At 45.3% G+C, this 26,751-nt stretch overlaps 6 protein-coding genes across 6 annotated transcripts; 3 read left to right on the plus strand and 3 right to left on the minus strand.

The window, feature by feature from the left end:
* Positions 1-1,404: 1,404 nt before the first annotated feature.
* LOC122623584 (very-long-chain 3-oxoacyl-CoA reductase) lies at positions 1,405-4,555 on the plus strand. Its single transcript, XM_043802816.1, has 5 exons — positions 1,405-1,924; positions 2,338-2,384; positions 3,352-3,427; positions 3,493-3,833; positions 3,890-4,555. The coding sequence occupies exons 1-5, from the start codon at positions 1,759-1,761 to the stop codon at positions 4,223-4,225; spliced, it is 966 nt and encodes a 321-aa protein (XP_043658751.1). The 5' UTR covers positions 1,405-1,758; the 3' UTR covers positions 4,226-4,555.
* A 314-nt stretch (positions 4,556-4,869) lies between these two features.
* On the plus strand, positions 4,870-10,561 carry LOC122624327 (sorting nexin-25). The gene is made up of 11 exons (XM_043803825.1): positions 4,870-5,810; positions 5,892-6,031; positions 6,180-6,276; positions 6,366-6,677; positions 7,142-7,314; positions 7,371-7,777; positions 7,839-8,576; positions 8,638-8,817; positions 8,879-9,016; positions 9,082-9,765; positions 9,826-10,561. Exons 1-11 carry the CDS (start codon positions 5,695-5,697, stop codon positions 10,192-10,194), a joined length of 3,354 nt encoding a protein of 1,117 aa, XP_043659760.1. The 5' UTR covers positions 4,870-5,694; the 3' UTR covers positions 10,195-10,561.
* Positions 10,562-11,363: 802 nt separating this feature from the next.
* Positions 11,364-13,083, minus strand: LOC122624328 (protein hold'em). The gene is made up of 3 exons (XM_043803826.1): positions 12,168-13,083; positions 11,949-12,105; positions 11,364-11,805 (listed from the first exon to the last, which is right to left on the minus strand). Exons 1-3 carry the CDS (start codon positions 13,081-13,083, stop codon positions 11,418-11,420), a joined length of 1,461 nt encoding a protein of 486 aa, XP_043659761.1. The 3' UTR covers positions 11,364-11,417.
* A 285-nt stretch (positions 13,084-13,368) lies between these two features.
* LOC122624143 (synaptobrevin homolog YKT6) lies at positions 13,369-14,932 on the plus strand. The gene is made up of 2 exons (XM_043803586.1): positions 13,369-13,759; positions 13,847-14,932. Exons 1-2 carry the CDS (start codon positions 13,635-13,637, stop codon positions 14,319-14,321), a joined length of 600 nt encoding a protein of 199 aa, XP_043659521.1. The 5' UTR covers positions 13,369-13,634; the 3' UTR covers positions 14,322-14,932.
* A 5,174-nt stretch (positions 14,933-20,106) lies between these two features.
* Positions 20,107-24,587, minus strand: LOC122625287 (ATP-dependent RNA helicase dbp2). The gene is made up of 3 exons (XM_043805346.1): positions 24,083-24,587; positions 22,083-23,604; positions 20,107-21,764 (listed from the first exon to the last, which is right to left on the minus strand). Exons 2-3 carry the CDS (start codon positions 23,589-23,591, stop codon positions 20,394-20,396), a joined length of 2,880 nt encoding a protein of 959 aa, XP_043661281.1. The 5' UTR covers positions 23,592-23,604; positions 24,083-24,587; the 3' UTR covers positions 20,107-20,393.
* Positions 24,588-24,884: 297 nt separating this feature from the next.
* Positions 24,885-26,534, minus strand: LOC122624246 (dehydrodolichyl diphosphate synthase complex subunit DHDDS). Its single transcript, XM_043803731.1, has 2 exons — positions 25,775-26,534; positions 24,885-25,520 (listed from the first exon to the last, which is right to left on the minus strand). Exons 1-2 carry the CDS (start codon positions 26,429-26,431, stop codon positions 25,275-25,277), a joined length of 903 nt encoding a protein of 300 aa, XP_043659666.1. The 5' UTR covers positions 26,432-26,534; the 3' UTR covers positions 24,885-25,274.
* Positions 26,535-26,751: the final 217 nt, after the last annotated feature.

Raw genomic sequence — 26,751 nt, forward strand, 5'->3', positions numbered from 1 at the left:
TGATTACTTTGCACACTTTTCAGCGCGCGGATGGAGGCTGGAGGGATTGGGGAATGTCGGACAATTGGAAAATCGGAAAATCAGAAAATCAGAAAAGCGCTTATTAACCAGCTCGTGTTGCGTGTGTATTTATCCTTTTGCAACTGCTGCTTGGATGGCCAATAAGCGGGAATGTAGGTCAGGGCATGCTCTGCGCATGGCCAGCATCCGCATCCCTATTATTCCATCCGAAGGAATCCCTCTACCCGAACGCCACGCCAAACAACAAATAGCAGACGCCACTCACCTCTTAAGCTCAAAATATTGCAATGTTCGGGGTTGTTTTTTAAATGTAATTCATTGAAATGACTTATTTTGCTTGCACTTGTGCAGGAAAGAAGCTCTTTTCAAATCGGCGGATGACTCTGATAAATATTTAACTATATAAAAATTGTTTTTGCCGGCCCTTTGGCGCTGTTCTGCCCTCACCCACACTTGTTTCGGCACTGAATCCGCTCCGAGATGCCAGCATCTCTCTCGGCATCTCTGCAATCTACGGATTTCTGGCCACTAAACAGGCTCCTTTAACTCCGTTTAGCTCTGAATGCGAAGTAATCAGAAGATTGAGGACAAAAATACCAGTGTTTTACTGTTCGTTAAGCGGCTAGAGTGAAAATTCAGATAAACTACCATTCTTTTGCTGTCTAATTAAGCTTCAAGTTCGAAATTCGATAAGTAACCGATACTTATCGATAGGCAAAGGACTACCCTCCCACATAAGCCATCGCCGCTATTGCTATCTCACTTTGTCATCAATCTACCGTTAACATACATAGCAGGCGTTACTCATACTGTCAAAAATATTTAACTACGTTAATTGTAGCAGTTGCTAAACTAAATTGTTTATCGCACTTTCTGCTTCCTGCGCATGTGCAGTAAATCAGTGAAACTAATTCGGTGGTTGCCCCATTTTCGCGTGTATTGGTGAGAGCATAGAACCTACACTGACGTCGTATGATATATGCATTCCCTTATTTCTTTTAAATAAACTAATAAATACATATGTGAACACAAGGATATACAGAAATTAACAAAAACCAAGAACCAGTGAACCCTTGAGCGGAAAACCATCGCAAAATTTCATTTTCATCCCCACGCTTACAATCGGGTGTTGCAGCATAACGGTTCTTGGTGTGATTAATTTTTGCGGGCACTGTTTGCAGCCGCCCTTATCTTTGAATTTTTGGTGGTGTGCGTGAGCGCTATGAAATGACATAAGTGGACATGCACACAGACGCTCCCGCACACACACACCCCTCTGATGGGGGCACATGGATACGAAAAAGAACCGTTCATTCGCTTTTGTGCCGTTGACAATTGACATTCAATCGGTTTTTCCATTTGTTTTTATTTTCCCCCTTTCTGCCTTAAGTTTCTCCTGTCAACGAAAACGCATTTGGAATACAAATCAGCCGAACAACACGCGTACAAAAATCGAGCAATCGAAAATCAGCGGCGATTTGGGAAGGGTGTGTGTGGAATTACTACGACACACCACAAATACAGTACGAAAAGGCAGCGCAGTCGGCAGAAGCGAAAAAAAAGCAGCGGCGTCAGCATTTCCATTTCGGCACTGCAGCTCGAAAATCGTAGAATCAGAAACTAATCAGCCGGCACAGGCTATACATATAGCAGTCGTCCGATCGCAATCGCGCTATAAACCAATATACCATTGGGTGCTTAGAAGTAGCAGGAAGCAGAGTAATACACATTAACGCCATGGAGGAGAACAATTCCCAAGTGCTGAGCCTGCTGGGCGGTCTGGCCATTGGCATCGTTGGCTTCCAGGTCTTCCGGAAGGTCCTGCCCTGGATCTACGCCAATGTCGTTGGCCCCAAGGTCTTTGGCTCCTCCGTGGATCTCGCCAAAATGGGCGAGTGGGCAGGTGAGTCGGTTGCCATGGAAAAAAATGCCGGAAGGGAGTGGAAATCGGGTCGAATCGAGTGCACAGTGAGAAAAACCATAGTCCGTTTGCCAACGATTGAAAGTTTAATTAAAAAGATTCAAGACCTTACATCTATAAGGAATTTCAATATTGAGATCACTACATTCACTTTTTCGAAACCAAACGTAAAACTTATTTACCTTGATACCAATCTTTTATTAAATTTTGCATTAACTGCCTGGAAGATTATTCGGCCTATAGCCCCCATTTATTTATTATTAGGTACGCACTAGTTCCCAGTGGAATACCTGGACTTGAGCACTTTTCTCACTGTGACCGATAAGAGCGTTCCCCACGCCCCACAAATCCACTGATAACCCACAGAACTTTTGGCTAACTTATTCGTTTTTCAGTTGTCACCGGGTCGACCGATGGAATTGGCAAGGCCTACGCCAAGGAGGTATGTATATATGTAGACGACATGGATGCGGTGACCCAATCTTGTCCAGCACCAGCCAAAGTCCGTCCAAGTTCGACTAATGACTATGGCAAAACGGGAAACGGGTCAAACAAACAAAAAAATAGTAATGAAAAGTAGTAATGAGCAATTAGTAATTACTAATTACCGAATTGAGCGTCGCCCACAATGACTTGGACATTGGTTTTGCGGTCGCCAATGCATTAGCCAAGTGAATCTGCACTTTGAAATCGATCTTCAGTCAACAGTCCGGTCGCAAACAGTCCCTAATAGTGTTTGCTTGACTGCAAATCGCTACATTTGCTGCATTTGCCTTCGCCTTCGCACTTGTACTTTTCACTTTTCGTTATTTATTTTTACAAAGTGCAGTCGCAGTTGTTATTTCCATTTTTTCTCCCTTTTTTGTGTTTTCTTTTGGAGAACGGGCGGTTCCCGGTTTTATTTTGTAATACCCACCTGGAGCAACCGAATCTAGAAGCTATAGGGAGCACGTGTCGCCTGAATGGCAACTACTGTATAGGTATATATATACATACTCGTATGTGTACAGGGTGGAGCACAGGGCCATGATCGAAGCCTCTGCCAAATTAGCATTCGGCGTGCGTCCAACGCACGGAAAATGGTCCAATGTTCACTCCAAACTTCTATTTGTACACGCATAGTACACTTTAATGACTTCCTGTTCTTGCAACCTACGGGTTACTCGGCTTTGAAGCTGCTACTCTAGGGAGGCACATTCAGTTTTTCCTCGCCCCATTGTATTTTTTCTCTTATCTAGGAGTTTACTATCCAAAAGTACGTAAATATGCGCAGGCCTGTTCTAATTTGTAATCAATCTATACCTTATAGCACACCACATTTTGTATGAGACTTAAATAATAGTTAGAACGCGTTTACAATACATTAAGCTTTCTGAATATGTTATTAATAAATATTTAATCACTTGCAGCTGGCGCGCAGGGGTCTGAAGCTGGTGCTGATTAGTAGATCCCTGGAAAAACTGAATGTGGTGGCCAAGGAGATTGGTAAGTTCGCACACTAAAAGACAGTTAACAACGCCAACTAACTCTACTTTGCGGTCTACTTTCAGGCGATAAATACGGCGTGGAGGTGCGTGTGATCGATGTGGACTTCACCGGCGGTGCCGAGATCTACGATAAGATCCGTGAAAAGACCACTGGCCTGAATGTCGGAGTGCTGGTCAACAACGTGGGCATCAGCTACAGCCATCCCGAGTACTTCCTTGACTGCTACAAGGCCGATCCCAAGTTTCTGCGCAACATCGTGGCTGCCAATATCCACTCGGTGACGCACATGACCGCGCTTTTCCTGCCCGGCATGATTAGCCAGCGCCGTGGAGTGATCATTAATCTGTCCTCCACCGCCGGTGTCATTCCCAATCCCCTGCTGAGCGTGTACAGTTCCACCAAGGTGAGTCATGTCATCAGCAGTGATAGAAAGCTAATGCTAATAACCATAATTTGCAGGCCTTTGTGAACAAATTCAGTGATGACCTGCAGACGGAGTACAAGGAGCACGGAATCCTCATCCAGAGCGTCCAGCCTGGCTTTGTGGCCACAAACATGTCGAAGATCCGAAAGGCTAGCGTGTTTGCTCCCTCGCCGGAAACGTATGTCCGCTCGGCGCTGTCCACCCTGGGCATTGCCACCCAGACGGCGGGCTATCTGCCCCACGCCCTGCTCCAGCTTGTCATCCACTTCACGGAGGCGGTGTTCGGCGAGCAGTTCGCACGCAACGTCGTTCTGAAGAACATCCTGGGCACCCGGAAACGTGCCCTGCGGCGTCTGGCCAAGGAACAGTAGGCTATGGACGATGGATGAATGGATTCGGCGGAGGAGGCATTTAATGGGAGTCGGTTGGGATGAAGAGTGGTCAGTTGGGTTGTGGGGAAAATCCGGCTAGTCAAATAGCTTACGTAATCACAGCGTGTCATAGGAATCCACAAACAGAAAACTTAAAATACCAAAAAAAAAGAAAATCTACCCAAATAAACTAAGTTTAGTTAGTTTTTGTCATTGATCAGCATTGAAGATTCGCAAATAGCCATGTCATGTAAACAATAAAATAATGTGTATAAGCACAGAGTTACTGGATGTACATAACTATATGTATATCTAGTTTCTAATGATAAACAACGCGTTTTATTTGCAGCCCTTTATTTTTATTTGAGTATAAAGTCCAATAAGAAGCCATTAATATATTCTATTGACAATGCAGTTTACAGTTTCATAATTTTTCATTGCAATCCTATTTTCTATCAACTTATTTATGAAATATTTTATTTATTTTTATTTTGCCCTATCGATTTTCATTTTCCGCTATGATTTTCTATGTTTTCGGATGTAGGCTTTTCGAAATCCAATTTGAATTTGACATTGGCTGTGTCGATAACGACAACAACTATCGATCCGTCATCGATAGGCGTGCCCTTTGGCTAATCGGCGAGATGGGAGTGAGCGAAAGAGATACAAGATTTCGCGCAGGGCAAAGAAGCAAAGCAAAGGGCAAAATTCATAAACATAACAGTAAAGATAGTGGATAGCCGGGCGTGAAATGGATTGAAGCGGGCGGACTCATGACGTGACGTGTTATCAGGGCCAGGCCGATCCCAACTGCGCAGCAGCAGCGACAGCAACAAAAGCAACAACACCCAACAATAACAATAATATCGCATCAACCAGAATCGAAGGAGTGTGTAATCAGTAATCAGAGTCGCTTGTTTTGATTTCCTTTCCTCGGAAACGAATCAAAACGAAACGAAACGAGTCGAGTCAAATTGAGTCGTCTCGAATGAAAACTCCGCTCCGGATAAAGCTGGCCAATCCAATCAACTTGTTGCGGATCCGCAGCGTCGCCCAGTATTGATTTAGCGCATATTGCCGACAGTTGTGATTCCGATTCCGATTCCCGATTCCCAGCCAGCTGTCTCTCTGCCCATATATTCAATATACGGCGGACGGCGCTTCTCCAAAAGCCGATACAATACACTGTACGATACCATATTTGTGTTCGTTTTTCATTCGTTGACGGGAGCGGAGGCGGAGGCGGCGGAGGAGGAGGCGAAGCAGAAGCCGTCAGCGACGGAGCAAGAGAAGGAGGAGGAGGTGGTGGACACCAGACCAAAGCGGAATTGACGCAATTGTTGAGAACTATTTTTAATGGTCAGCGGGTCGAAAATGTACGAAACTCATCAAATATTCAGAAGACAAGTAGGCAATAAGGTGAGGAGGCAGTGATTCGGAAGTCCCGATTCGGCGGAGTCAATTGCCCGATGGAATCAGAGGAGCACGCAGTGGACGCCATGGAGAATCGTCGTTTGCCACTGTTTCCCATCGAACCGGAGCCATCCGTAACGGCAACGCAGCGCCTGACGCTCCTGGCCACCCGGTAAGTCCAGAGACAAAACCAATTGAAATATGTACATACATATGTATATGGAATATGAACTAACCCTGAATTCCCTTATAGACTACTACGTGCATTGCAATTAAATTGGAGGATTATTGTCTCGGGCATCACGCTTACATTGCTGGCCGTCATCTGGTATTATCCCACCTTCTTTCTGTTTTTCGCCTTCGTGGTCTATTCTCTGGTCTTGGTCTTTGCGGGTAAGTCTTCCGCTTCCATTCCAGGGCGTTTTGCGTATGGAATGGAATGGAATGATGGCGAATGAGTCACCTTATCGGGCGCAATCAGTTCCGAACGAGCGCCTAATTAAAATTGCCAAATATCTAATTGCCCTTATCTTGCCGACAGCTGTGGCGGGAACCGTCTATATCCATTATATATTCACCACCAACGAGCCGACGCCACCAAGTCGCGTGCCCTCGCGATTGCTCTACAATGCCACCAAGTGAGTACCGGACTTTGTTCTATATATCTATATATCCGTGCTATATATATGTGTGCTATATATGTATCTGTATCTCCATTGACCCGCAGAAGCAACATCTTCGATCTGCCCAAGCCCATTAAGAATCCTTCGAATCTGCCCTTGATTTTCGGCAAAACAGTGGACCTGCAGCTCCAGCAGATCATTGAATATGTGCTGCGCGATTTTATGCTGCCCTGGCTGGGCTACGTGGTCACCAAGCCCAAGCTGATCAACGATGTGGTGCGCGAAGATCTCTGGAACGCGATACAGAAGATTCACGAGCGTGCCCTCAGAATGGACGCCGCCAAGATCATAGCCGTGGACATGGTCAATCGGGTGACAGTGCATCTGGAGAAGATTCGCATCGCTGAGGCCAGAGCGTAAGTCATCTACTTTCAACTACAAAGCTTAGTATCCAATAAAAGTTATTTGTCGTATGCTGATAAACATATTAGTAATTCCGCTTTAAATGTACAGTAGTAGGTCAGAAACCTTTCCATATAATGAATTTTTAACACAGATATCGGTTGCAAGTAGGATTACTTCTAAAGCATTTTTGGTATTGCGCCTAAAACAAAGAAATCCAGGGAAAATGATTGTGATTAGATAAACTAAGATACAATTTGCAATTCGACTCTTTGTTGTATACCTTTGGACTCTAATGCGAGTGCCTCAGTAAACTGTCTTTTATCTTTGCGTGAAAAAATGCAGTGCGCACAATTAAATGTAATTTATATGCTTCGGCGACAAGGCATCAATCACAAATTTTTAAATTGGTAATCAATAAGCTGAAAGGCAACAAATCAGATTTATAATAGATATATAATTGCATTCCTCTTTCTAGAGCTGAAACCAACACCCCGCCAGTTTTTAGTACAAACTCGTACCTCGCCGACGAAGAGAAGGAGTTGGAGTTCCTGCGCAAGCTATGCGAGATTATGGTGATCCTCCTGCTGCCACGCGGTTACTCCCTGCCGCCATTGAAGGTGCTGCTTAGCGAGATTCTTTCCTTCAAAAGTAAGTACCATTTCAGCATTCTAAACGAAACGTTTTGCTCATTCATCTGTGCGTAGTTTTCTTTCCGATGATCAAAATGCTGACAGCACCGGACTACATCAACCAGAAGGTGGTCCAAAACATTGAAACTCGCTTGGCAGCGGCGGCCATGAGCAAGAGGAGCTACGAGTATGCAGCCAGCTTCGAGGATTTCCTCAAAATCATCAACAACTCGGGCAACCTCGAGGAGCTCTCGCTCATCCGCAAGAGCATAGTGAACGACCTGATGCATGCCACCACCATGCAGAACCTGCAGCGTGCCAAAGGGCTGGATCCGGATCACGAGGATCACTCGCTCTCGAAGTCGGAGCTCACAGCCGCCGTCCGGCTGAAGCGCTATGTCCGCCAACTCACAATGGCCAAGGGCGAGTGCGAGAAGAATCTGGCCAAGTTCGGCTGGAACGGCAACTACTCCAGTGATATTGTAATTTAAATCCAGCATTCTCCATTCCCACAACACTGACAATCCCAATTGTTATTTGCAGGACCTAACACTGGTCGAGATCCTGAACACTGCCGTGGGCCGGCGCTACTTCACCCTGTTCCTGGAGCCGCTGAAGGCTAGCGCTCTGATTGGTTTCTACCTGGCCGTGGAGGAGATCAAGCACGCGCACAAGTCCGCCAGCCACCAGCTGGGCACGGAGATCTTTTACACCTACATCCGGGTGCCAAAGTCAGAGATCCAGATTGACAAGCACGAGCGCAAACTGATCGAGACGTTCCTGCTGGGCGATGCCGAGCCGGACATCTTCTACGACATCCAGCGCAACGTACTACGCACGCTGGAGGAGAAGTACTATCCGCCATTTGTGCTCAGCGATCAATACCGTCAGCTGAAGGAGGCGCTGGACTCCAATGAAATTGCCGATCCCACGCTGCTAATGTGTCATAACATTGGCGATGTCCAGGAGCCGCTGGCGGATGAGCAACCGGGCGCATCAGATGGACTTAATGGCGGAGCTGGTGGTGCCATCGATGTGGCCGCCCACACATCATATGCACGACGAAAATTGGAACAAATACAGGAACGCATTGATAAAAAGAACCAGGCGCTGGACGCCCTCAAATACTCCGTGAAGCCGGAGTCCAAAGTGCTGTCGATTCTCGAAAAGGAGATGGAGTGGCTGAAGAGCGAGAAGCGCCAGACAGAGGCGCATTTGCGGCGCACGGACGCCTGGACGGAGCATCTGGGCAAGTGGAAGGCCACCATCCAAAGTGTAGAGGTCAGTGACCAACCTCTGCTCGGTTTTATTCGCAGTTTTCAACTTCCCTTGCATTGTTTAGGTCTCCGATGAGAAAGAGTCCTTGCAGTTCATGATCTTGGTGCATGTGGACGAGGATATTAATGCGCCAGTACAACCGACTTCATCCAAAAACGGTGACAGCGGCCATGCCCACCTACGCAAGCGACCGTCGGGCATTTCCAGCGGTTGGGTAGTAATGCGCTCCCTAAATCAAGTGCATGTGTGTATTTCTTTTCAGATTCTATAGTTCTCCCTTACTAACGTTTTGGTTTTTCCTGCAGGAGCTACAACGGAAACTGAGACACGTGAGCTCCAACCTGAAGGCCATCGACCTGCCCACGAACTTTAAGTTCTTTTTTCTGAAAACAGATCGACACGGTCAGGAGAAGGCCAAGGCACAGATTCAGAAGTTCTTGAACGTGAGTTCAATCTTTTCGTCCACACCAAAGAGAAGTTTCTAATGCAATACTCTTTGGCCACTTAGTTTATCCTGGAGGACGATCATCTGAATGGCAGCGAGGCCATCTACACGTTTCTTAGCCCAAGTTCAGACCACCTGAAGCAATCGCTACCCTCGCCTAAGAAGTCGAAATTCTCGCTATCTACGCTATTCCGCAGCGATGCTGGAAAAGCACACGAGGCCAGCAAAGCAACCGATCCCTTTTGGGGACTGCAGCGCGATGATGAGGATATATCCACCTATCTGGACGGCGAGTCCGGCGGCGAGGCTAAGCTGCTAGCTGCCGATCTTGACAGCAAGGATTCGATAGCAGAACCGATGTACGCTCTAATGGGCGAAATCTTCGACATGGGCGGGGTTTTCAAGTGGTTGCGTAAGAGTCTCATCTCGTTTGTGCAGATCACATACGGCCGTACGATCAACCGACAGATCCGAGAATCGGTGGCCTACCTCTTTGAGGAGTCTATGCTGCACAACTACTTTTCGGCCATTCTCAAGTCATTTTGGCCAGGCGGCGTCCTTGCCTCCGCCTATCCGACACGATCCGAGGATATGCGCGAAATGACCACCACGGCGGCCAAGGCGCTGCTCACCGACCACATACCGGAGGTGCTGTGCAACCTAGTCGGTGCACAGGCTGCCAAACGGGGTGTCCTTAAGGTTTTCGATGCCCTGCAGAATCCCGCCTATAACAAGCAGCTATTCTACGTGAGTAGTGGTTTTATTGTTAATGTAGCCAAATATTCCATTTGCTAATGCTATCTACAGGAGCTGCTGGAGATACTTATGATTGAGTTCTTTCCTGAAATCCGCCAACTGCGTGTCAACAACGCCAATGGAACCAAGTTGAATACGGCCACTGCTGGAGCGGCGGCTGCATCCGCTGCAGCGGCACTGGTGGCAGCCACGGCATCAGCATCGATGCCCTCGCTTAATCATAGTGGTGGCGGTCACGGTGCGTCCACGGGGGGTCACCAGAACCATCAGGGATCCTCGACGGCCAGCGGATCCTCAGCTGGAGGTAGTGGCACCGCCGGTGTTGGTGCCGCATCGCACCACCAATCGCACTACCACCACGCATCGCACCACCACCAGCAGCAGCACCACCATTCTTCGCAGGCGGGCAGCTCGAAGTAGTGAAGAAGCCCCACTTCGTTTTAGATTTTACTTTAACTTAAAGGCCTTTTTTTTATTTATGTTATGTTTTGTTTGATTTTATGTTCGATGTTTAATGCTCTCCCTCTCTCTGAACGGTGGATATTGTTGATTTAGCCGGAGAAGAGGATTACAAAGAATAGTTATGTAGAACACAACACAACTCAGTAGTTACCAGTATCATTCCCTGTACAAATGCAGACTTAAAATTCAGTCCTTGTTAATTCGTTTGTCCATCACTTCCTGTAGCCAGATTTGTTTGTTATGTGTATATGTCTGTACATAGGTCAGTATTAAGCGTTGTACCAAATTGTTGTTTATATACTCGTATAGTAAAATGTGACACTCAGTTTGAATTGATTATAACTATAGTTCTGTAGCAGATATTGAGCCACAAAGTTGCGTCTGCAGCTGGCGGTTATTCGGTGCTTGTGATTGCCAATCCGCTCCAACTGTAGATCCATCTGCCCCACAAAAATATTATATTAACACAAAACAGGTGAGATTACTTTGAGGCAAACCCATGGGCGTCTTAAACAGTGCGTTCCATGGCCATAAGGCGGCTCTAGAGGTCACTAATTAGCTTAACAAATCATTTTTATTTTATTTGGTGATTTATTATTGACACAAATCTGTATTCCTTATCGAATTTGTATTTACATAGATTATTTGATTGTTGCACACCGATATCCATCAATTAAAAATTGTATTTGAAATTTCCCAACTGACCAAAATTGAATTTCACATATAATTGGATGCTATGGTAATGGTATCAAATAATCTTAATCTTGGTTGAGGCTGTCTTAAGAACAGAACGTTTGATAACAATAAAGCAGTCGCAAGTCGGGACTTTAAAGAAGCATTAATCCTAAAGCATTTGTGGTAACCCCACTGCATTTTGATACCATGTTAACTTAGAGCATTCAAAAATGTCCCAAAACTGGCTTGTGGACCTGAAACGCCCCATAGCCACCCACCACCACCAACCAAAGACACCGGCACCTTCTTTAGCACTAGGCAAAATGGCACTTAGACGATCCATCCCAATGAGCCAAACGTATCCCACTTAGGACCCACATTCAGAGATTCGAGGCGCTTTCAATCTATTTATGTATTGCAGTTGTACACTTTTATGTGAAAATGCGAAATAAAGATCGCTATTTATGTAGATGTTGAGCAGTATTTCAATGGGCTTCAAATTACATTTAGAAAACGGCCACCTTTGCGACAAGCTTTTCCAGGGGAGTGGCTTGCATGTCGACCACCACAACGACGAGATTATTGCGCACATCCACGGGCTTTTTGATCATCAATCTCACCTCGAAGTATTTCAGCAAGAAGCGCCACTTAAGCTCGCTTTTCTCGCGCTCCGCCAGTCGGTCGAAGTCCTCCGCCCGAAGTCCCAGGATTCGTTCTGCCGGCTGTCCAGCTAACCGGGCTTCGACGAGAGTGCCCGTCTGGTCGGACAAATGGATGTTGATACTGAAGTAGCTGATGTATCTGGGTTCATCATTGGCCAGCGAGAAATCCATCTGACAGGCGTCCGAGGCGCAATCTTCCAGGTTCCGTGGTATATGTCGTTGACAGGCAGTGCTGTAAAGTAAGAGTGTGTACTAAAATCGTGGAAAAGTACGTAACAAGTAGTGCACCCTAGAATGTTCACATATATATTCTATACACTGGTGGAGTCGATTTAGTCATGTCCGGGATGCGGGATGGGGTTGTATAACACTTACCACTTCCTGTTGACGTGGGAGGACAGTCCATCTAAGTCGAACTTGGTGACCATGGCATACAGCACTGCTGTAAACTGATGCATGGACGTATCCTGCAGTTCGCCCTCGGCGCGGGAATATATCTGCTTAACCGTCATCTGCGTCTGAATGCTGGCAACTAAAAGTAGGATAGAAAAAATTCAAGTAAATACTACGCCCGGATCATTAACCTTTACTCACCTGCAGGCAAGTTGTCCAGCTCTGTCTGGGCACAGCCCCTAAAACTTCTTGAAGGTACAGTGGCGGCAAAAGCTAGCAAAAGGCGGCAATCCTCTCCAGCCACCTCGGGATTTTCGCAAATAAGCGTGCAATTTGAATGGGAAAGCACGGGACAACGATGAAAGTTCGAGTAGGAAACACGCACATCGAGCAAATGCAGGACAGTGCGAAGTGGCCGCCAGTGTTGAGCACGTCGTATCCAGTCGGGTTGCCAAACGGAGAGCAGCATGCCCTCCGGATAGCTGGCATCGATCACAATTACCTCCAGGCAGTGCAGCAGCTCCTGGAACTCACAGTGTGACACCTGCAGCTTTCGCTTAATCTGACGCACTGGCCGCACTGCAGCCACGACCACCAGTAGATCCACATTGGTGGTGATTATCTTATCGGGGGATTCCAGGCCGGAACGCACATCTGCCAACTTAAGAACCGCTCCAAGCGGTTTTATGGGTCGCTGCAGTAACTGTTGCAGGATTGTTATGTGGTCAGAGTCTTCGTTGTTGTGGTGCATCACATAGCCAGATCCTTCGTTTACCACCAGGGCGCAGGAGACCGTCGCTTGGGGCTGGTAACGCTGTTCTCCCGGAGGAGTCGCCGGAATGGACATCACTTTGGCGCCCACAATGTCCACCACATGACCGATCTGCAGCATGGTCACGTACTCATCCACGCAGGCCCGCTGGCCCCAGCACTTGCAATTGGTCAGGTGATTGGGGGAATCTCGGATTGTCAAGGTGAGGACCCCACGTTCGGTGCCACTCATCTTGTCGTAGAAGATGTTCGGCGAGGATTTGGACACAATTAGCGCCACGGTGGAGAAACGGGTCATTGTGGGCCGCATCTCCGCCAGGCGTTGGAATTTTATACGCTTTGCCATGAAAATGATTAAAGAAATCTCGAAAAGTTAGCTAGCAGTGCACAAGAAAACCGTTACATTGCCGTTAGCGCCGATTAGTAGTTATCGAAGTTTTCAGTGATGTCTCACTATAATCGCGCACACGAATAGCGGTTATTTTTAGCGCTTCACAGTACGTATTGTTACCAAATTAAATTAATAAAAAAAATTTAAACATTTACTGAAAGTTATGCTTATCAACTGTAACCTTAACAATCGATAGTAATCGGAAGTCATCGGAATTCCAGCCGTACCATCCCCAATAAGCTGACACACACTACGCATATGTGCAAACGCACACACACACACACACACTGAAGGAACGGCACAGATTTACTGCGTTAAACAAACTCACTTGTCGCACTTTTCCACGAATGCCAGTGCGCTGAAACTGCAACCCACCCGCCAAAGCAAAGCAAGATTAGCCAGGACAAGCGTGCAGCGCAGTGCCCCAGGAGCATTCGACCGGAGAAGCAACAGTCGAGGAAGCCGCGACCCGCAGACCCACTCTTGGCAGCCCAGAGCCAATCAAAATGGTCAAGTTGTTCGCGTTGAGCATCTTTCACAAGGGCGCCAGCGAGGCGCGCCTCCTAAAGACCGCCTCGGACCTGCAGTCCTTCTCCTTTTTCCAACGTGGCACCGTCAACGAGTTCATGACGTGAGTATGCATGTGGATGCCACCAAACGGCGCAGGCTCAAAGAGTCATCAATGACGAACACCCCCCTACACCGTCTCCACTTGCAGTTTCGCTTCGAAGACAATTGTGGAGCGCACACAGCCGGCCCTGCGGCAATCGGTGAAGCAGGATGCCTACATGTGTCATGTGTATGTGAGGGCGGACAATTTGGCCGGTGTCCTGATCGCCGATCATGAGTATCCGCATCGCGTGGCGCACACGCTCATCACAAAGATTCTGGATGACTTCACGGCCAAGGTGTCGGCCGATCAGTGGCCCAATGGCACGGAGGCCACCATCTCATTTGACTTGCTGCCAGCGTTTTTAGCACGCTATCAAAATCCCGTCGAAGCGGATCCGCTGACGAAAATGCAAAACGACCTGGACGAGACGAAGATCATTCTAAAGAACACCATCGAGGCGGTGCTGGAGCGAGGCGAGAAGCTGGACGACATGGTTAGCAAGTCGGAGAAATTGTCGCTGCAGAGCAAGGCGTTCTACAAGACGGCGAAAAAGACTAACTCCTGCTGCAGCTTCACTTAGGCGCCAGCTGCACATCTCATTCCCCCACCACACTCTAATCCTCTCGAGCAGCAACCACAACAGGAAACACCAGATAATGCAAATCAAAGACAACACAAAGGATAATGGATAACACGATAACACCAACAAACTACAACCAAACAAAACTCCTAGGGAGCGGTGCGACTTTGGGTTTTGATGAATGCTTTTTATAAATGAATTAGTTAATTTTATATAATATATATATACTATACTGTATGAATAGGAAGGCCAGTTGCCAGTTATGATAGTCCGCTAACCCAATGTCTACCTGTCTGCGGATCGTTGAGTCCTGTCTGTATATGTCTACGCTTTGGATATCTAAATGTTAATTACTACCAATACAGATTACGATCTTAAACCATGTGCTTAACATAGTGTTCTCTTATCTCTGTTACGGAGGTCCGAAATCGACTCTTCGCTAGCTAGCTATTGATGTTGTGGCCTTTCTTATCGCCTCCCCGGCGGATCTATAGCTATCGGATCTGGAGGCTGCACCTATACACATGCAGTCGCACTTCCGATCCGGGCAACTGGCGGTCGGAATATGTGGGCGTTTCAATAAAGAAGTATTATGGGAAATGTGATTGGAACCGAGCTTGTTTTTATTGCTTACTAACCTTATCTTTGTCAAATTTGGCAAAATGTACTAACTTTTTGTTTTTAAGTTCACGTTCTTAAAATAATACGTACCATTTGGTTTTGCAAATTCCATAAGAGTTCAGAACCCCAAACCTCCCACAAAATCAAAATCAATTTAAAAGTGATTTTTGTTGGCGTTTATTTATTATATAGAAGATACCTATTTCGCTTTTTGTAAAGATTTCCGTTACATATTTCATATTTATGCGTTTTTTGTTTTTTTTTTTTTTTGACGTTTTCGTGTTTAACATTTTGGGATTCGGGACCAAGGGAAGGTTTGTTGTCCGATTTCTAAATGAGGACGGGGTTATGTTTATGGGTTCGTATAACCTAGTATAAGATAGGTAAATTGATTACAATTTAGTTATCGCCCCTTTTCCGACGCAACTTTCTTGGGTTTTGCGACGGGAAAAAGGGGGAGGCGGTGCATTATAAATATATGCATTATATTGCATACCTATATCGTTTCGTTATAATTAATATAATATATTGTGTGTGCTAACTTAGCTTAAGCTGCAAACATTCATTCAAACGCGTTTGCTTGGCTTCTCGTTTATGGATTTGCATCAACATTGTATGCATCATTTTGTGTTAGTGATCTATAGTAATATTTAGAATTTATTCAAATGGTTTGCTTTGAATATATGCAAGTGTAAATATTAGTTGATGTAATATTCTAAATGCACGCTCCTTCGAAATGGCTAAGAATTTGCATTTGTGTTTGTTTTTTTTTTTATTTTTCTGGTATGTGTATTTTCTTCTTTTCTTAATTTGTCGCTAAAATTTGCATTGGTCAACACAACAAATGAAAATCAAGAAAAGTTCTCCTTCCTTTTCAAATCAGTAAAAATACGTGTGTGTGCGGCTGGGTGAGTTGTTTTGTATTCGTTTAAAAACTAGTTTGGATAAATTGTTGGCTTGCTTGCTTTTGATTGAATTTGTATTATTTAGGACTTAGTGGGGGATCCCCGTTTTATCGAATTGCAATCGAAATACGTACAAGTAAGGTTCTAACGTGTTTCGTTTACGCAGCTGTTATCACAATGGGTTTTGGTTTCAACTTGTATTATTTTTATTATTTTAAAGTTAGTTCCGTCTGCCGATGGCAAAAATTTAGCCTACGTCCAGCAGCTAAATGTTAATTGCCCAACAAGTCTGGTGTTTAATGGTTTCCTTATTTTGTTTTTAGAACCCTCAAAAGACGCTCCTAACTTTGGCGCTTAAAAGTATGCTTGTTTTGTAGGCTTTGCGTGCACAGTGGGTCGCACAGGATGTGCCCACTGTGCAGCACATGTAATGTGTTTGTTTGTTTGTATCATCTATAAGAAACTTGTGTGTGTGGTTGTTGGCGTGTACGTGTATTTGTTTAATTGTTGTCGTGTGAGTGTGTGTGTGTGTCCGAGTGCGTGGGTGTGTGCGGGTGTTTTTGCTGCATTTTTGGCACTTGTGCGCATCGCACTGTAACGGTAAATGCATTCACTTTATCGACTTTATCGACATTGATACATGTATGCCCATACATACACATATATACATATTTTGGTTTACCAACGAAAAAGCTTAAAACAAAACAAATAAAAAAGTTAAACAAACGCAAAAACGATAACTAAATCAAAAACGCGTATTTGTGTGTGGGTGTGTATGTGTGTGTAAACGATTTAAAGTTCTCTAAGTAAACGAAACAGAAAATAAGTATTACAAAAAAAAATAACTATACAAACTATCGAAATAACGGCACTTCGTTGCACTTTCTCCGTTATTCTCTTGTTCTTGCTTCAAACAATTGAATTCATTTTGTTTTTGGCTTTAGTCTTTCGTCTTTATTTTTGGTTGCATTTTTTCAAAAGTTGCAATTCTATACTTTCAAAAATATATGTATATGCGAATTTCTATCGTTTTAAATCTATCGTTTCAAGAAGAGACTGCGAGCGAGAAATATATCGTATAAGGGGGCGGGGCGGGGGGTCTGAGAGAGTTAGGGATGGAGACAGAGATAGAGCGATCGATCAGGACTTAAACGAAGGACTTGCCTCAAAAGTGCGAAGGGAACAACGAATTCTCCGCTTTCCCCTTCTCTTTTTTGGGTGCTTTCGGTTTCAGTTACTCTTAAATTTTATCAGTTTCAACTTCTTTTGCTCTTTTTTTTCTAGTTTTTTTTTTGTTTTCTTTTGATTTTGTGTGTTCCATTGTTGTTTTTTTTTTTTTGCTTTTTTTTTTAGTTTGTTGTTTGGTTTGTTTGTTTCTTTTCGCAGTGTGTACACAACAACTTATAGATAAATACAATACAAATATCGCGCTCTATAGTTTTATTTCTTCAAAAAAAGAATGTATGCCTCAAGTCATCCATAATACATTATATTGTAGCCATCAGACATTGTCTATGAGCGACAACGACAACGACAATAATACAAATACATAACATATATTCATATTCCTCTTCTGATTCAGATACTGATTTCGATTCAGATTCAGCTTCAGTTTCAGCTGCCTCTGTTTCAGTTTCAGTTTCAGTGTTTTTGGCCTGGCCTTTTTGGGGGCACTGCGATTACTTCATTTAAATTGGTTATTAATTAGTATTTTTGTATTTTCGTTTGTTTATATAAGTCTATCACATCATCACAATTCGGTTGCATCGAAATTATAATAAAGAAGTATGAAATTATAAAAATAAAAACGTTAATTCACTTGGTAACTTTGCGTATACGCCTAGAGTATATAAAAAAATAAAACATCTAGTTGTAGGTTTCGAAACCCGTCTCTCCAATGATTTTCAAAATGTATGGAAATCGACTAACCCCAAGGAAACCAAAAATGAAATGAAATAAAAGTGAAATTCCCTATGAATTATAGGTCTATGTATGTATATAGAAGAATTCGAGTCTCCCGTCCGTTTTGCTTTAAAAAAGAGATCCTTGTGTTGACGATATACCCTATATAAATATTCCCTCATGTTTTTCCCGATTTTTTTTATTTGCTATAAAGAAACCGTATACGTAGAGAACTAATAAAAAAAATGAATAGAAATGTTCCTTTCACACCCCCCGATCGGCTAGGCTAACAAATATATTTATAATATAATTTACATGATTTTCATCTATTTTCCTTGTGTACTTGTTTTCACACAATTCCACTGTAGAATATTCCCTTGTGTCCGTTACGTTTTCCAAAAATTCTTCGGCTTTTTTGTACTTTTGTACTGCTTTCCCGTGGCGAGGATAACGCACTGCTTGCAACAACATGGACAACTGCTTGAACAGACGATATTTGGATATATTACTGCTAACTATATGACTGGAGCTGCCAATTAATGTTACTACTACTTATTTACTCATCCTGAACTCTGGCCAAAAGTATTCGGAAGAGGAAAATTAATGATACAAATCAAAGCGATTTTCAAATCAAAAAACAAATAAAGATATGGGGATACGAAAAAAAATGAGCTTTTTGGAATAGTCAGAAGTATGCATTATGTTTGCTGTATTATTATTATCATTATTTTCGTGTGGCATTGCTTGGCATTATTCGATCTTCTAACCTTGTTTTGTGTTCCTCCTTCTTTTCCTCTTGTTTCGTGTTCGCTTTACTTGTTTTTATGGATGAATGTGGCGTCTTTTCTTTTTTCTTCGCTTTCTATCTTCTTATTTTCAACTGCTTCTGTTCTTTGGTCTTTGAATAATTGAAAATTGTAATAGAATTTTTCTTTGTATTTTCAAGTATTTGCATAGAACTTTTGAAAAAACCTCGTTAATTTATGCGAATGTTGTGTTAGGGGATTATTATCGAATTCTATAAATGTTCAACAAAATGAGTTTTTGTTTTAATCTCCATTGAAAATCAAGCTCGAATCTACACATACATGTAAATATATATATAGCATATATAGAATACACACATATATGTATCAAAATGGGAAATTAAATGATAACTGTAAATTTGCTTGTCCTTGTGGTGTTCGTGGTGTGTGTGTGTGTGTGTTGAGTGCTTTTGTGTCGGTGTGGGTGTGTGTGTGTGTGTCTGAATGCGTGTGCTTGTGTGGGTTCTATGTGGCTGTGTTCGTGTTCTCCCATTGCTTTATAATTGTTTTATTATTATCGATTGTAACTTGTTTTAGTTTTGTTAGTTTTTCTTTAACATACTTCCTACCAAAGCAGCGCTGCCCATTTCCCATTTCCCTTTTCGCCTATTTTGGATTTGGCCAAAACATAGGTGTACATTATATATCTCAACCGTTAGCTGCGTTTTCTTAAATGGAATTTGTGTAGAATTTAGTCAGTTTTCCCTTTGTTGTAATTGTTTGTTGCAAATTTCGCTCGGATAATGTATATATATATGTCTATAAAATAATTAAACATGTGTTATTATAAGCAAACCGTACATTTCATACCAACCAAGTTAGTGAAAAGGGTTTCTCTTTTGTTTCAATCCCTTACTTTGTTTTTGACAATTTTCGAATTCAATATTTTGGTTTTTTGGTTGCGTGCTTGTGTTCTTAGCTTTGTGTAAAGATTGATACACACGAATTTACAAATATCACTTAATTAACAGTGTCTGTCTCTAGATCCTTTCTTGTTTTGTTTTCTTTTAGTATAACATATAAATGTATGAACGTTGATCAACCAACTGAATGGCTATAAAACGCTGAGTATACTCGATTTTGCCTGGCGAAAAAGAATAATAAAAATAACTTACTTAATTCTTTTAAACATTCGAAGAACATGCAACTGTCGGGGTGTGTGTGTGTTTTTTTGTGTGTGGAAAAGCTTAAAAACTACAATAATCGTTCCCTTTCGAGGTGTTCTTGATATTTGTTTCGTTTTACCTTGTGATTGGAAAACATAAAAGGGTTTCGAGGCCGACGATCCTTGCGTTGGCTGTGTGGGACAGAAAGATGAATTAAAAACTAGTTACGTTACACGTAAAATAGCACACACTTACCCCTGGTTATTGATGGTTGGGGCTGTTTGTCCAGAGAACAGTAACGAATGAAAGGTCGGGGGGGTGTAGATGTCAAATTGTGTCGCAAACACAAACTGCGAATGCTTAAATAAGCAAAAGAGAACACAAAAGTACTAATAATAGTAGTGAGTTGGGGTGGGGAGAAATATAGAAACAAAAAAGGCAATGATTTTCGCTCAGAATTTAAAGAGCAGCTGTTATATGCTCTTGTATGTTTGGCAAAATTATATCCCTTCTTTCATTTATCATCATATGCATTTGGATTTCATGAGTGTGATTGATTAATTGTTGATTTCTTTGTCCATGTCGTCGGTGTTGGTATAGTTGTTAAAGTTGTTGTTGCTAGCATTGTTGTTGATGTTACTAAAGCTGTTGTTGTTGTAGCTCTCCACGATTCACTTCCACTTCCACTTCTACGTCCATTTCCATACCATTTCCTCCCATGAGCGCAATAACCTATTGGTGTCCCGCCTGCTCGATGGCCTGGCCGGGTCCTGGTCCGGGTCCTGCCACGGCTGGGGCGAACTGGTGATGCTGGGCGGCATAGTAGGTGGCCGGCATGCTGAACTGGTTGGCATATGGATTGGTGCCCGGCGCAGCGGCGGTGGTCAGAACGCCGGCCGCATCGTACATGTAGGCGGCACCGGGAGCCGGAGCCACAGCTGCTGCTCGTCCGGCGGCTGCTGCAGCGGCAGCAGCTACGGCCGCAATCGGTGGCGAATTGGCTGGCGTGTAATGGACCAGCGAGGTGGTCACCGCAGCCGGAGGCGGTGGTGCATACTTGTTGCCATCATCCTTGGGCGGCTTGGTCTGCTGGCCTGCCTGCTGCACCTGCTGCTGTTGTTGCTGCTGATGCTGAACGGCCTGCTGGCCGTAGTGGGCCACTCCTTGTTGCTGATACTCCCGCTTGGGATACTGCTGGAATCGTGGCGGCATGCCACCGGCACCAGCTCCCTGCGGCACAAACTGGCCACGTCCGCGATACGCCTGTGGCATATACTGACCGCCCTGCTGGGGTGCCATGTGCGGCTGTGGGCCACCGCCTACGCCGCCTGCTCCACCCACGCCGCCTGCTCCGCCGGCGCCACCCTGATGGCCCATAATGGCACGTGGTCCGCCATTGTTGAAGGGAGCCCTCGGGCGATAAGTGTTGCCATTTCGCTGCTGCTGTCCAGCTCCTCCATCCTGTCCCATTTGATTCATGCGGTTCCAATTACCGCCGCCGCCGCCACCACCACCATTCTGCTGATAGCTATTGCCGCCAGCGGCATACTGCTGGTAGCTACCGCCAGTTAGAGGGCCGCTGCGATTGTTGTTATAGTTGTTACCGGCCTGGTAATTCAGCGGATTGCTATTGCGCTGCTGATAGACGCCGTTGTGACCGCCAGTGTTGCGATCGCCGCCACCGTTGTTGTTCCAGCGCTTGTTGCCGCGATAGCCGCCCGAGCTTGGCATCGAACGAGCCAAGTCCAAAAGCGCCTGTGACGGCGTCTGGCCAGCCTCTTCAAGCACAGAGATCAGTTCACGCGCCTGCTTGGCATTGTCGGGCGTGAAGAAGGTGTAGGCAGTTCCCAGCTGCTGGCATCGGCCAGTGCGCCCGATGCGGTGCACGTAGTTCTCCGATGAGTTGGGGTAATCATAGTTAATTACGTACTGCAGATCCTCCACATCAAGACCGCGCGAGGCCACATCGGTGGCAATCAGAATGTTGGACTTGCCATTGCGGAAATCCTTTAGCACTGAATCACGCTCATTCTGTGTCTTGTCGCCGTGAATCGAGGTGGCGGTGTAACCTTCGGTACGGATGATCTGCAAGATGTCCTCCACCTGGATAGGGGCAAGAAAAAGGTAGGACATTAGTGGGGTATGTTTCCAATTTCACATAAACATTACTTAATGGCTAGTATCTAGTATCTAGACGGGTCTTTTTGGATCTTTGCAATTGTAATAAACAAAGAATACGTTAATATCTGATGACATTACTTCGAAGTAAACCGAACAGAGCCGAAAGAAAAAATGATATTTGCAAATAAACAGTACGAATGAAGTGCGTCAATGTCTGATGACATTGCTTCAAGGTAATCCGAAAGAAGAACCAATGATATTTAGAATTCGTTAAGCCACCAATAATAAATTCGAGCTCACCTTGATCTTGGTCTCCACAAAGATGATGATCTTGTTGCCATTGTTGGCCGAATTCTTGGTGGGAGCGATCTCATTGAGTAAGCGCACCAAGCGCTGCGGTTTCTCCATTTCGGTGCAGATCTCGACAATCTGGCGGATGTTGTGGTTGGCCGATAGGTTCATGGAGCCAATGTTAATTTGGATATAATCGTTTAAAAAGTCGCCGGCTAGCGCCTGCACCTCCTTCGGCCAGGTGGCGGACCACATGACGACCTGGCGGTCGGGACGAATCTGCTCAATGATCTTACGGATCTGCGGCTCGAAGCCCATGTCCAGCATGCGATCGGCTTCGTCCAGCACTAGATAAGTGCATCTCTGCAAGTTGGTGTTGCGATTCTCAAGGAAATCAATCAGTCGTCCCGGTGTGGCGATGATTACTTCGACGCCGCGGTCAAGATCGCGTGCCTGCGGCACTTTCGATGAGCCGCCAAAGATGCAAGTGTGACGGATCTCGGGCTTGCACAGATGTCCATAGTCTCGCACGACCGACTGAATCTGCTGGGCCAGCTCCCGGGTGGGCGCCAGCACCAGAGCAATGGGTCCTTCACCTCGTAATATGGGCGGCTGATTACCAATGTGCACGATGGCCGGCAGCATGTATGCCAGCGTCTTGCCGGAACCGGTCTGGGCAATGCCAACCAAATCGCGGCCACTTAAGGCAATGGGCCAGCCCTGCGACTGGATAGCAGTGGGCTTGGTGAATCCCTGGCGCTTCATCTCTTCAATGACGTGAGCGGGCAGTGAGCTCTCCTCGAAACTGACCACCGGGTGCGGTAGTTCGTTGCCAGACACTGTGATTTCCAGTTCGCGGCGTATGTCGGCCACCTGCTGCTCTGATTTGGCCAGTGTATTGGGATGAATGCTGTAGAAATCCTTGTGGAAGGGCTCGAGATTCTCCCACTTGGGTTTCACTAGATTGCGGCCGGGATTCTTGGCCTTTTCGCGTTGGATCTCGGCGCGCTCCTCTTTGGAAAGCATGCCTAAGGCGGCAGCATTGTAGTTATTGCTTTGGTAGCCACCGCCACCTCCGCCGCCGTTGTGCGGCTTCTGATAGCGCTGTGCGTAATTTGGATTTTTGCCACGCGGTCCACCATAGCCGCCAGCTCCACCGGATCCGGCTCCGCCACCACCGCCTCCTCCAAGGCCATTGCCGGCGAAGGCAACACCGTTTTGCTGGCGATACGGATTACCGGCACCAGAGCCGGCGGCTCCCATTCCCAGACCATTCTGGATGCCATAGGTCATCACGCCATAAGGCTGGCCAAAGTGCATGCTACCAGCGGCAGTGGCTGCTCCATTGATGGCAGCTCCACCGGCGGCGCCGGCGAAATTGCTGCGCGGATAGTAGGGACGCTCGTGGCGTGGGGCACCATTGCCGCCACCGCCTGCAGCGGCACCATTGCCATAGTAACCGCCGCCCGTGTGCTGTTGAACGCCGCCGGCGTTGGGTGCATATGCTCCGGCGTACATCGTGTGCTGAATCCTGTCGAGAAATGAACAAAAGATCAGCGGAATCGCATGGAGATACCTCGCACACACCACCACAAAGACTTTGCACTTTTATAACTGTTAAGAGCGCTCTCTCTCGCTCTCGTAATGCTGCCGCTCGGGAGTGTAAATATAAATAGAGAAACGAAACGCGTTTGACTTTTAGGGCAGGGGCTTGCTTCGGATACAGGGGGCCGAGGGGTGGGACTTAGTTACGGAATGATGAAAAGGGGGGGTGCGGTTCCATCACCCACCCACTAGCCACCACCGAAAAAAATCAATACAGCATCGCCAAATGCACACGAGACGCGAAGAGGAAGGGACAGGAAGAGTGATAGCGGGAGAGCAAAAGCAGGCGCGTGAGAGGGACAAGTAGAGTGCACCGCGAAGGGAAGAAGCGAGAGCACGCTCACATTTGGAAAAACACTCTAAAAAATGCACTGCATTTTCACGCCTTACACACACGCACTCACCTTTTTTCCTGTTGCGACAACTGCTGCCTGTGTGTGAAATTTTGGATGAGCCTCACTTGTGCGGGGAGCTTCAAATTAATGTATTTATGCGCAGCAATTTGACATTTGCTCCCCAGGCAACCGGGTTTTTGTGGGGTTTGGATGTGGGGTTTTCTTCGGTTGTCCAAGTCTCTTCGATTTTTTCGATCCGTTTCGTTCACGTTCCCTTTCCTCGCCCTGTTCCGTTCGATTCGATATTCTGCGCTCTCTCGCTCTCTTCGTCACGCTCACACGCCTCTTCTTGCAAACTTCTCTTTTTGCTTCGCTCAACTTTTGCCGAGAGCTAATGGTAATTATTTTGCAATTATTCCTTCGCCACGGGAAAGTAACCGTAAAGCTAACTAAAGGTGTACTTGGTTAAACACTAGGAGCGAGTTAACTAAATCTAATTCTTGTACTTTAGATTTTTACAACAAAAAAAAACGCGCTCAGCAGTAAGTTGCATGTGAACTATAGAGCTGGAACAAAAGTCGATGGTAATGCGATACGTTCAATATATTTTGGCATCGATAGTTCCGTGTAAAGCTATCGATTATTTTTATTTATAATTTACTGCATCTATTTTACCGTTAAAACCTAAAATTTAAAAAACATGTACCTGTTTAACAAAATATTTGAATATTAAAAAAATAATAAGGAAATAAAAGCAGATTAAAATGAATTGAGGACCAATAAATAACATTTCAAAGAAATAAATTAATAAATTTTAAATTTGTTAGAAATAGCTTTATGGTACAAATTGGTAAAAATTAAAAAAACGGTATAATTATGTAATTATTTATTGTAAGTGTGTGTTTTATATTGCACTTTACTTAGATTTTTAATGTTTTTCCCCTCCACACTTAAACAAATTACTGTTTTTTTTTTTTTTTTATAATTTACTTATCAAATGGAAGGCAAACACTTTATAGAACTTATTTTAAGACCGAATGTGAAAACAATCTAGCTAAGCGCACAATTCGGCCACAAATTAATTGAATGTCTTAAACAAGTGCATTAAGGTGATGAAATCTCCAACGGGACATATTTTGAAAGTCGGTTAACCTTGTTACACAAGCCGGAAAACCGTACATATATGCTATTTACACGATTTTATTTCCCACTGATATCACAAACATCATCGTCATGTAGAAATCGGCGGGACTCCAGGACGTTAGTTGGCGGCCAGTCGTACGAGCAGCTTCCGCCGGTCCTCGTCGATGGTGGCCAGGAACTTCTGGACCCGCTCGCTGTAGAAGTCGCTCGTCTTGGCCAGCTGGCAGCTCTGCATCCTCTCCGCGCGCCGAAAGTCCTCAAGTTGCCAGCGGTCGCGCTGGTAGGCCAAAATGCTCGCCAGGAAGTGCCAGAAAGTGATTTGCGGCCACAGGACGTTGCTGAAGTACAACACGGATGTGCTTAACTGAAATAGAAGAAGCAGTCGTTTAATACTAAGACTTTTTAACTTTATCAAATACCATATTGCAAAACTGTTTTGAGTTCAATTTTAAAATGCATTGCATGAAAGTGATGCAATCGGAGCCCAAAATTGGGTAATAAATGAATGAACGCTGGGCACAGGTGACTACTCAACACACTAACAGAACTAAAGGATTGCGAAATGTGTCAATGGGGGTGACTTAGCCACCTGTTTCTATAAGGGATACTTATACACACCTGCCACATCATGAAGTCGCTTAGCCTGGTCTCGCCGGAGGTGCGGAACACCAGATCCGGTGGCGGCGAGTGCCGCGTGTAGAGGCATTCCTCCAGCAGCCGTTCACTGATGTCTTCGCCAGCCAAATCCTGGCTGCCGTGCCGCAGTATCGTTTCCACCGCCTGCGTAATCTCGTCCCGCGACGTGTACGCAAAGGCCACGTTGAGGAAGAGCTTATCATTGCGCTCCGTGCTCAGCATAGCAGAAGCCACTAGCTTCTGCAAGTCGAGTGGCAGTAACTCGATGTTGCCAATCACCCGAATGCGGATGCCATGTTCGTCCAGTCGAGCTGTCTCCTCCAGCAGGCGGGCAAACTTCTCCCGGGCCAAATTGAACAGTCCCTCCACCTCCTCGTTGGAACGCTTAAAGTTCTCGATGCTAAAGGCAAAGGTGGTCACCTCGCGAACGCCCACGTCCAGACACCAGCGCAGGCAGTCCGCAAGCTTCTCAAATCCCCGCGAATGACCCTCGATCTTATCAATCTGCTGTGAGCGGGCGAACCTCCGATTGCCGTCCATCACGAAGGCGACGTGGTGCGGAATGTAGCCACAGGCGCGTAGCGTTCGCATCGCAAGCCGCTCCGTCCATGTGTACTTGTAGTCGGAGACCCACGACATGGCCTCTGAATGCAGCTGGACACAGATTTGGTGGTCAATTAAATAAATATTTACTTATTTTTTTGGGTGTCTTGTGATTAGAGCTGTCACTCCGATGGCCGCTGCCAATCGACTGCGCTGCTATCGATAGTACAACTCAACTCTCTAAAAACAGTGTGACCGTTCGATATATCAAAATAAATCGATATTATTAATCTCGGACACGAACCAGTATATTCCTATAGCAGAGACACAATCCTCTAATGGAAAGTGTGACCATTGTATGGTACCAATTTATTACCACCATGCGAAGGCTCAAACCATCGATAGAAGAATATTCC

Source organism: Drosophila teissieri, chromosome X (assembly GCF_016746235.2).
Source record: "Drosophila teissieri strain GT53w chromosome X, Prin_Dtei_1.1, whole genome shotgun sequence".
Classification (NCBI taxonomy): domain Eukaryota; kingdom Metazoa; phylum Arthropoda; class Insecta; order Diptera; family Drosophilidae; genus Drosophila; species Drosophila teissieri.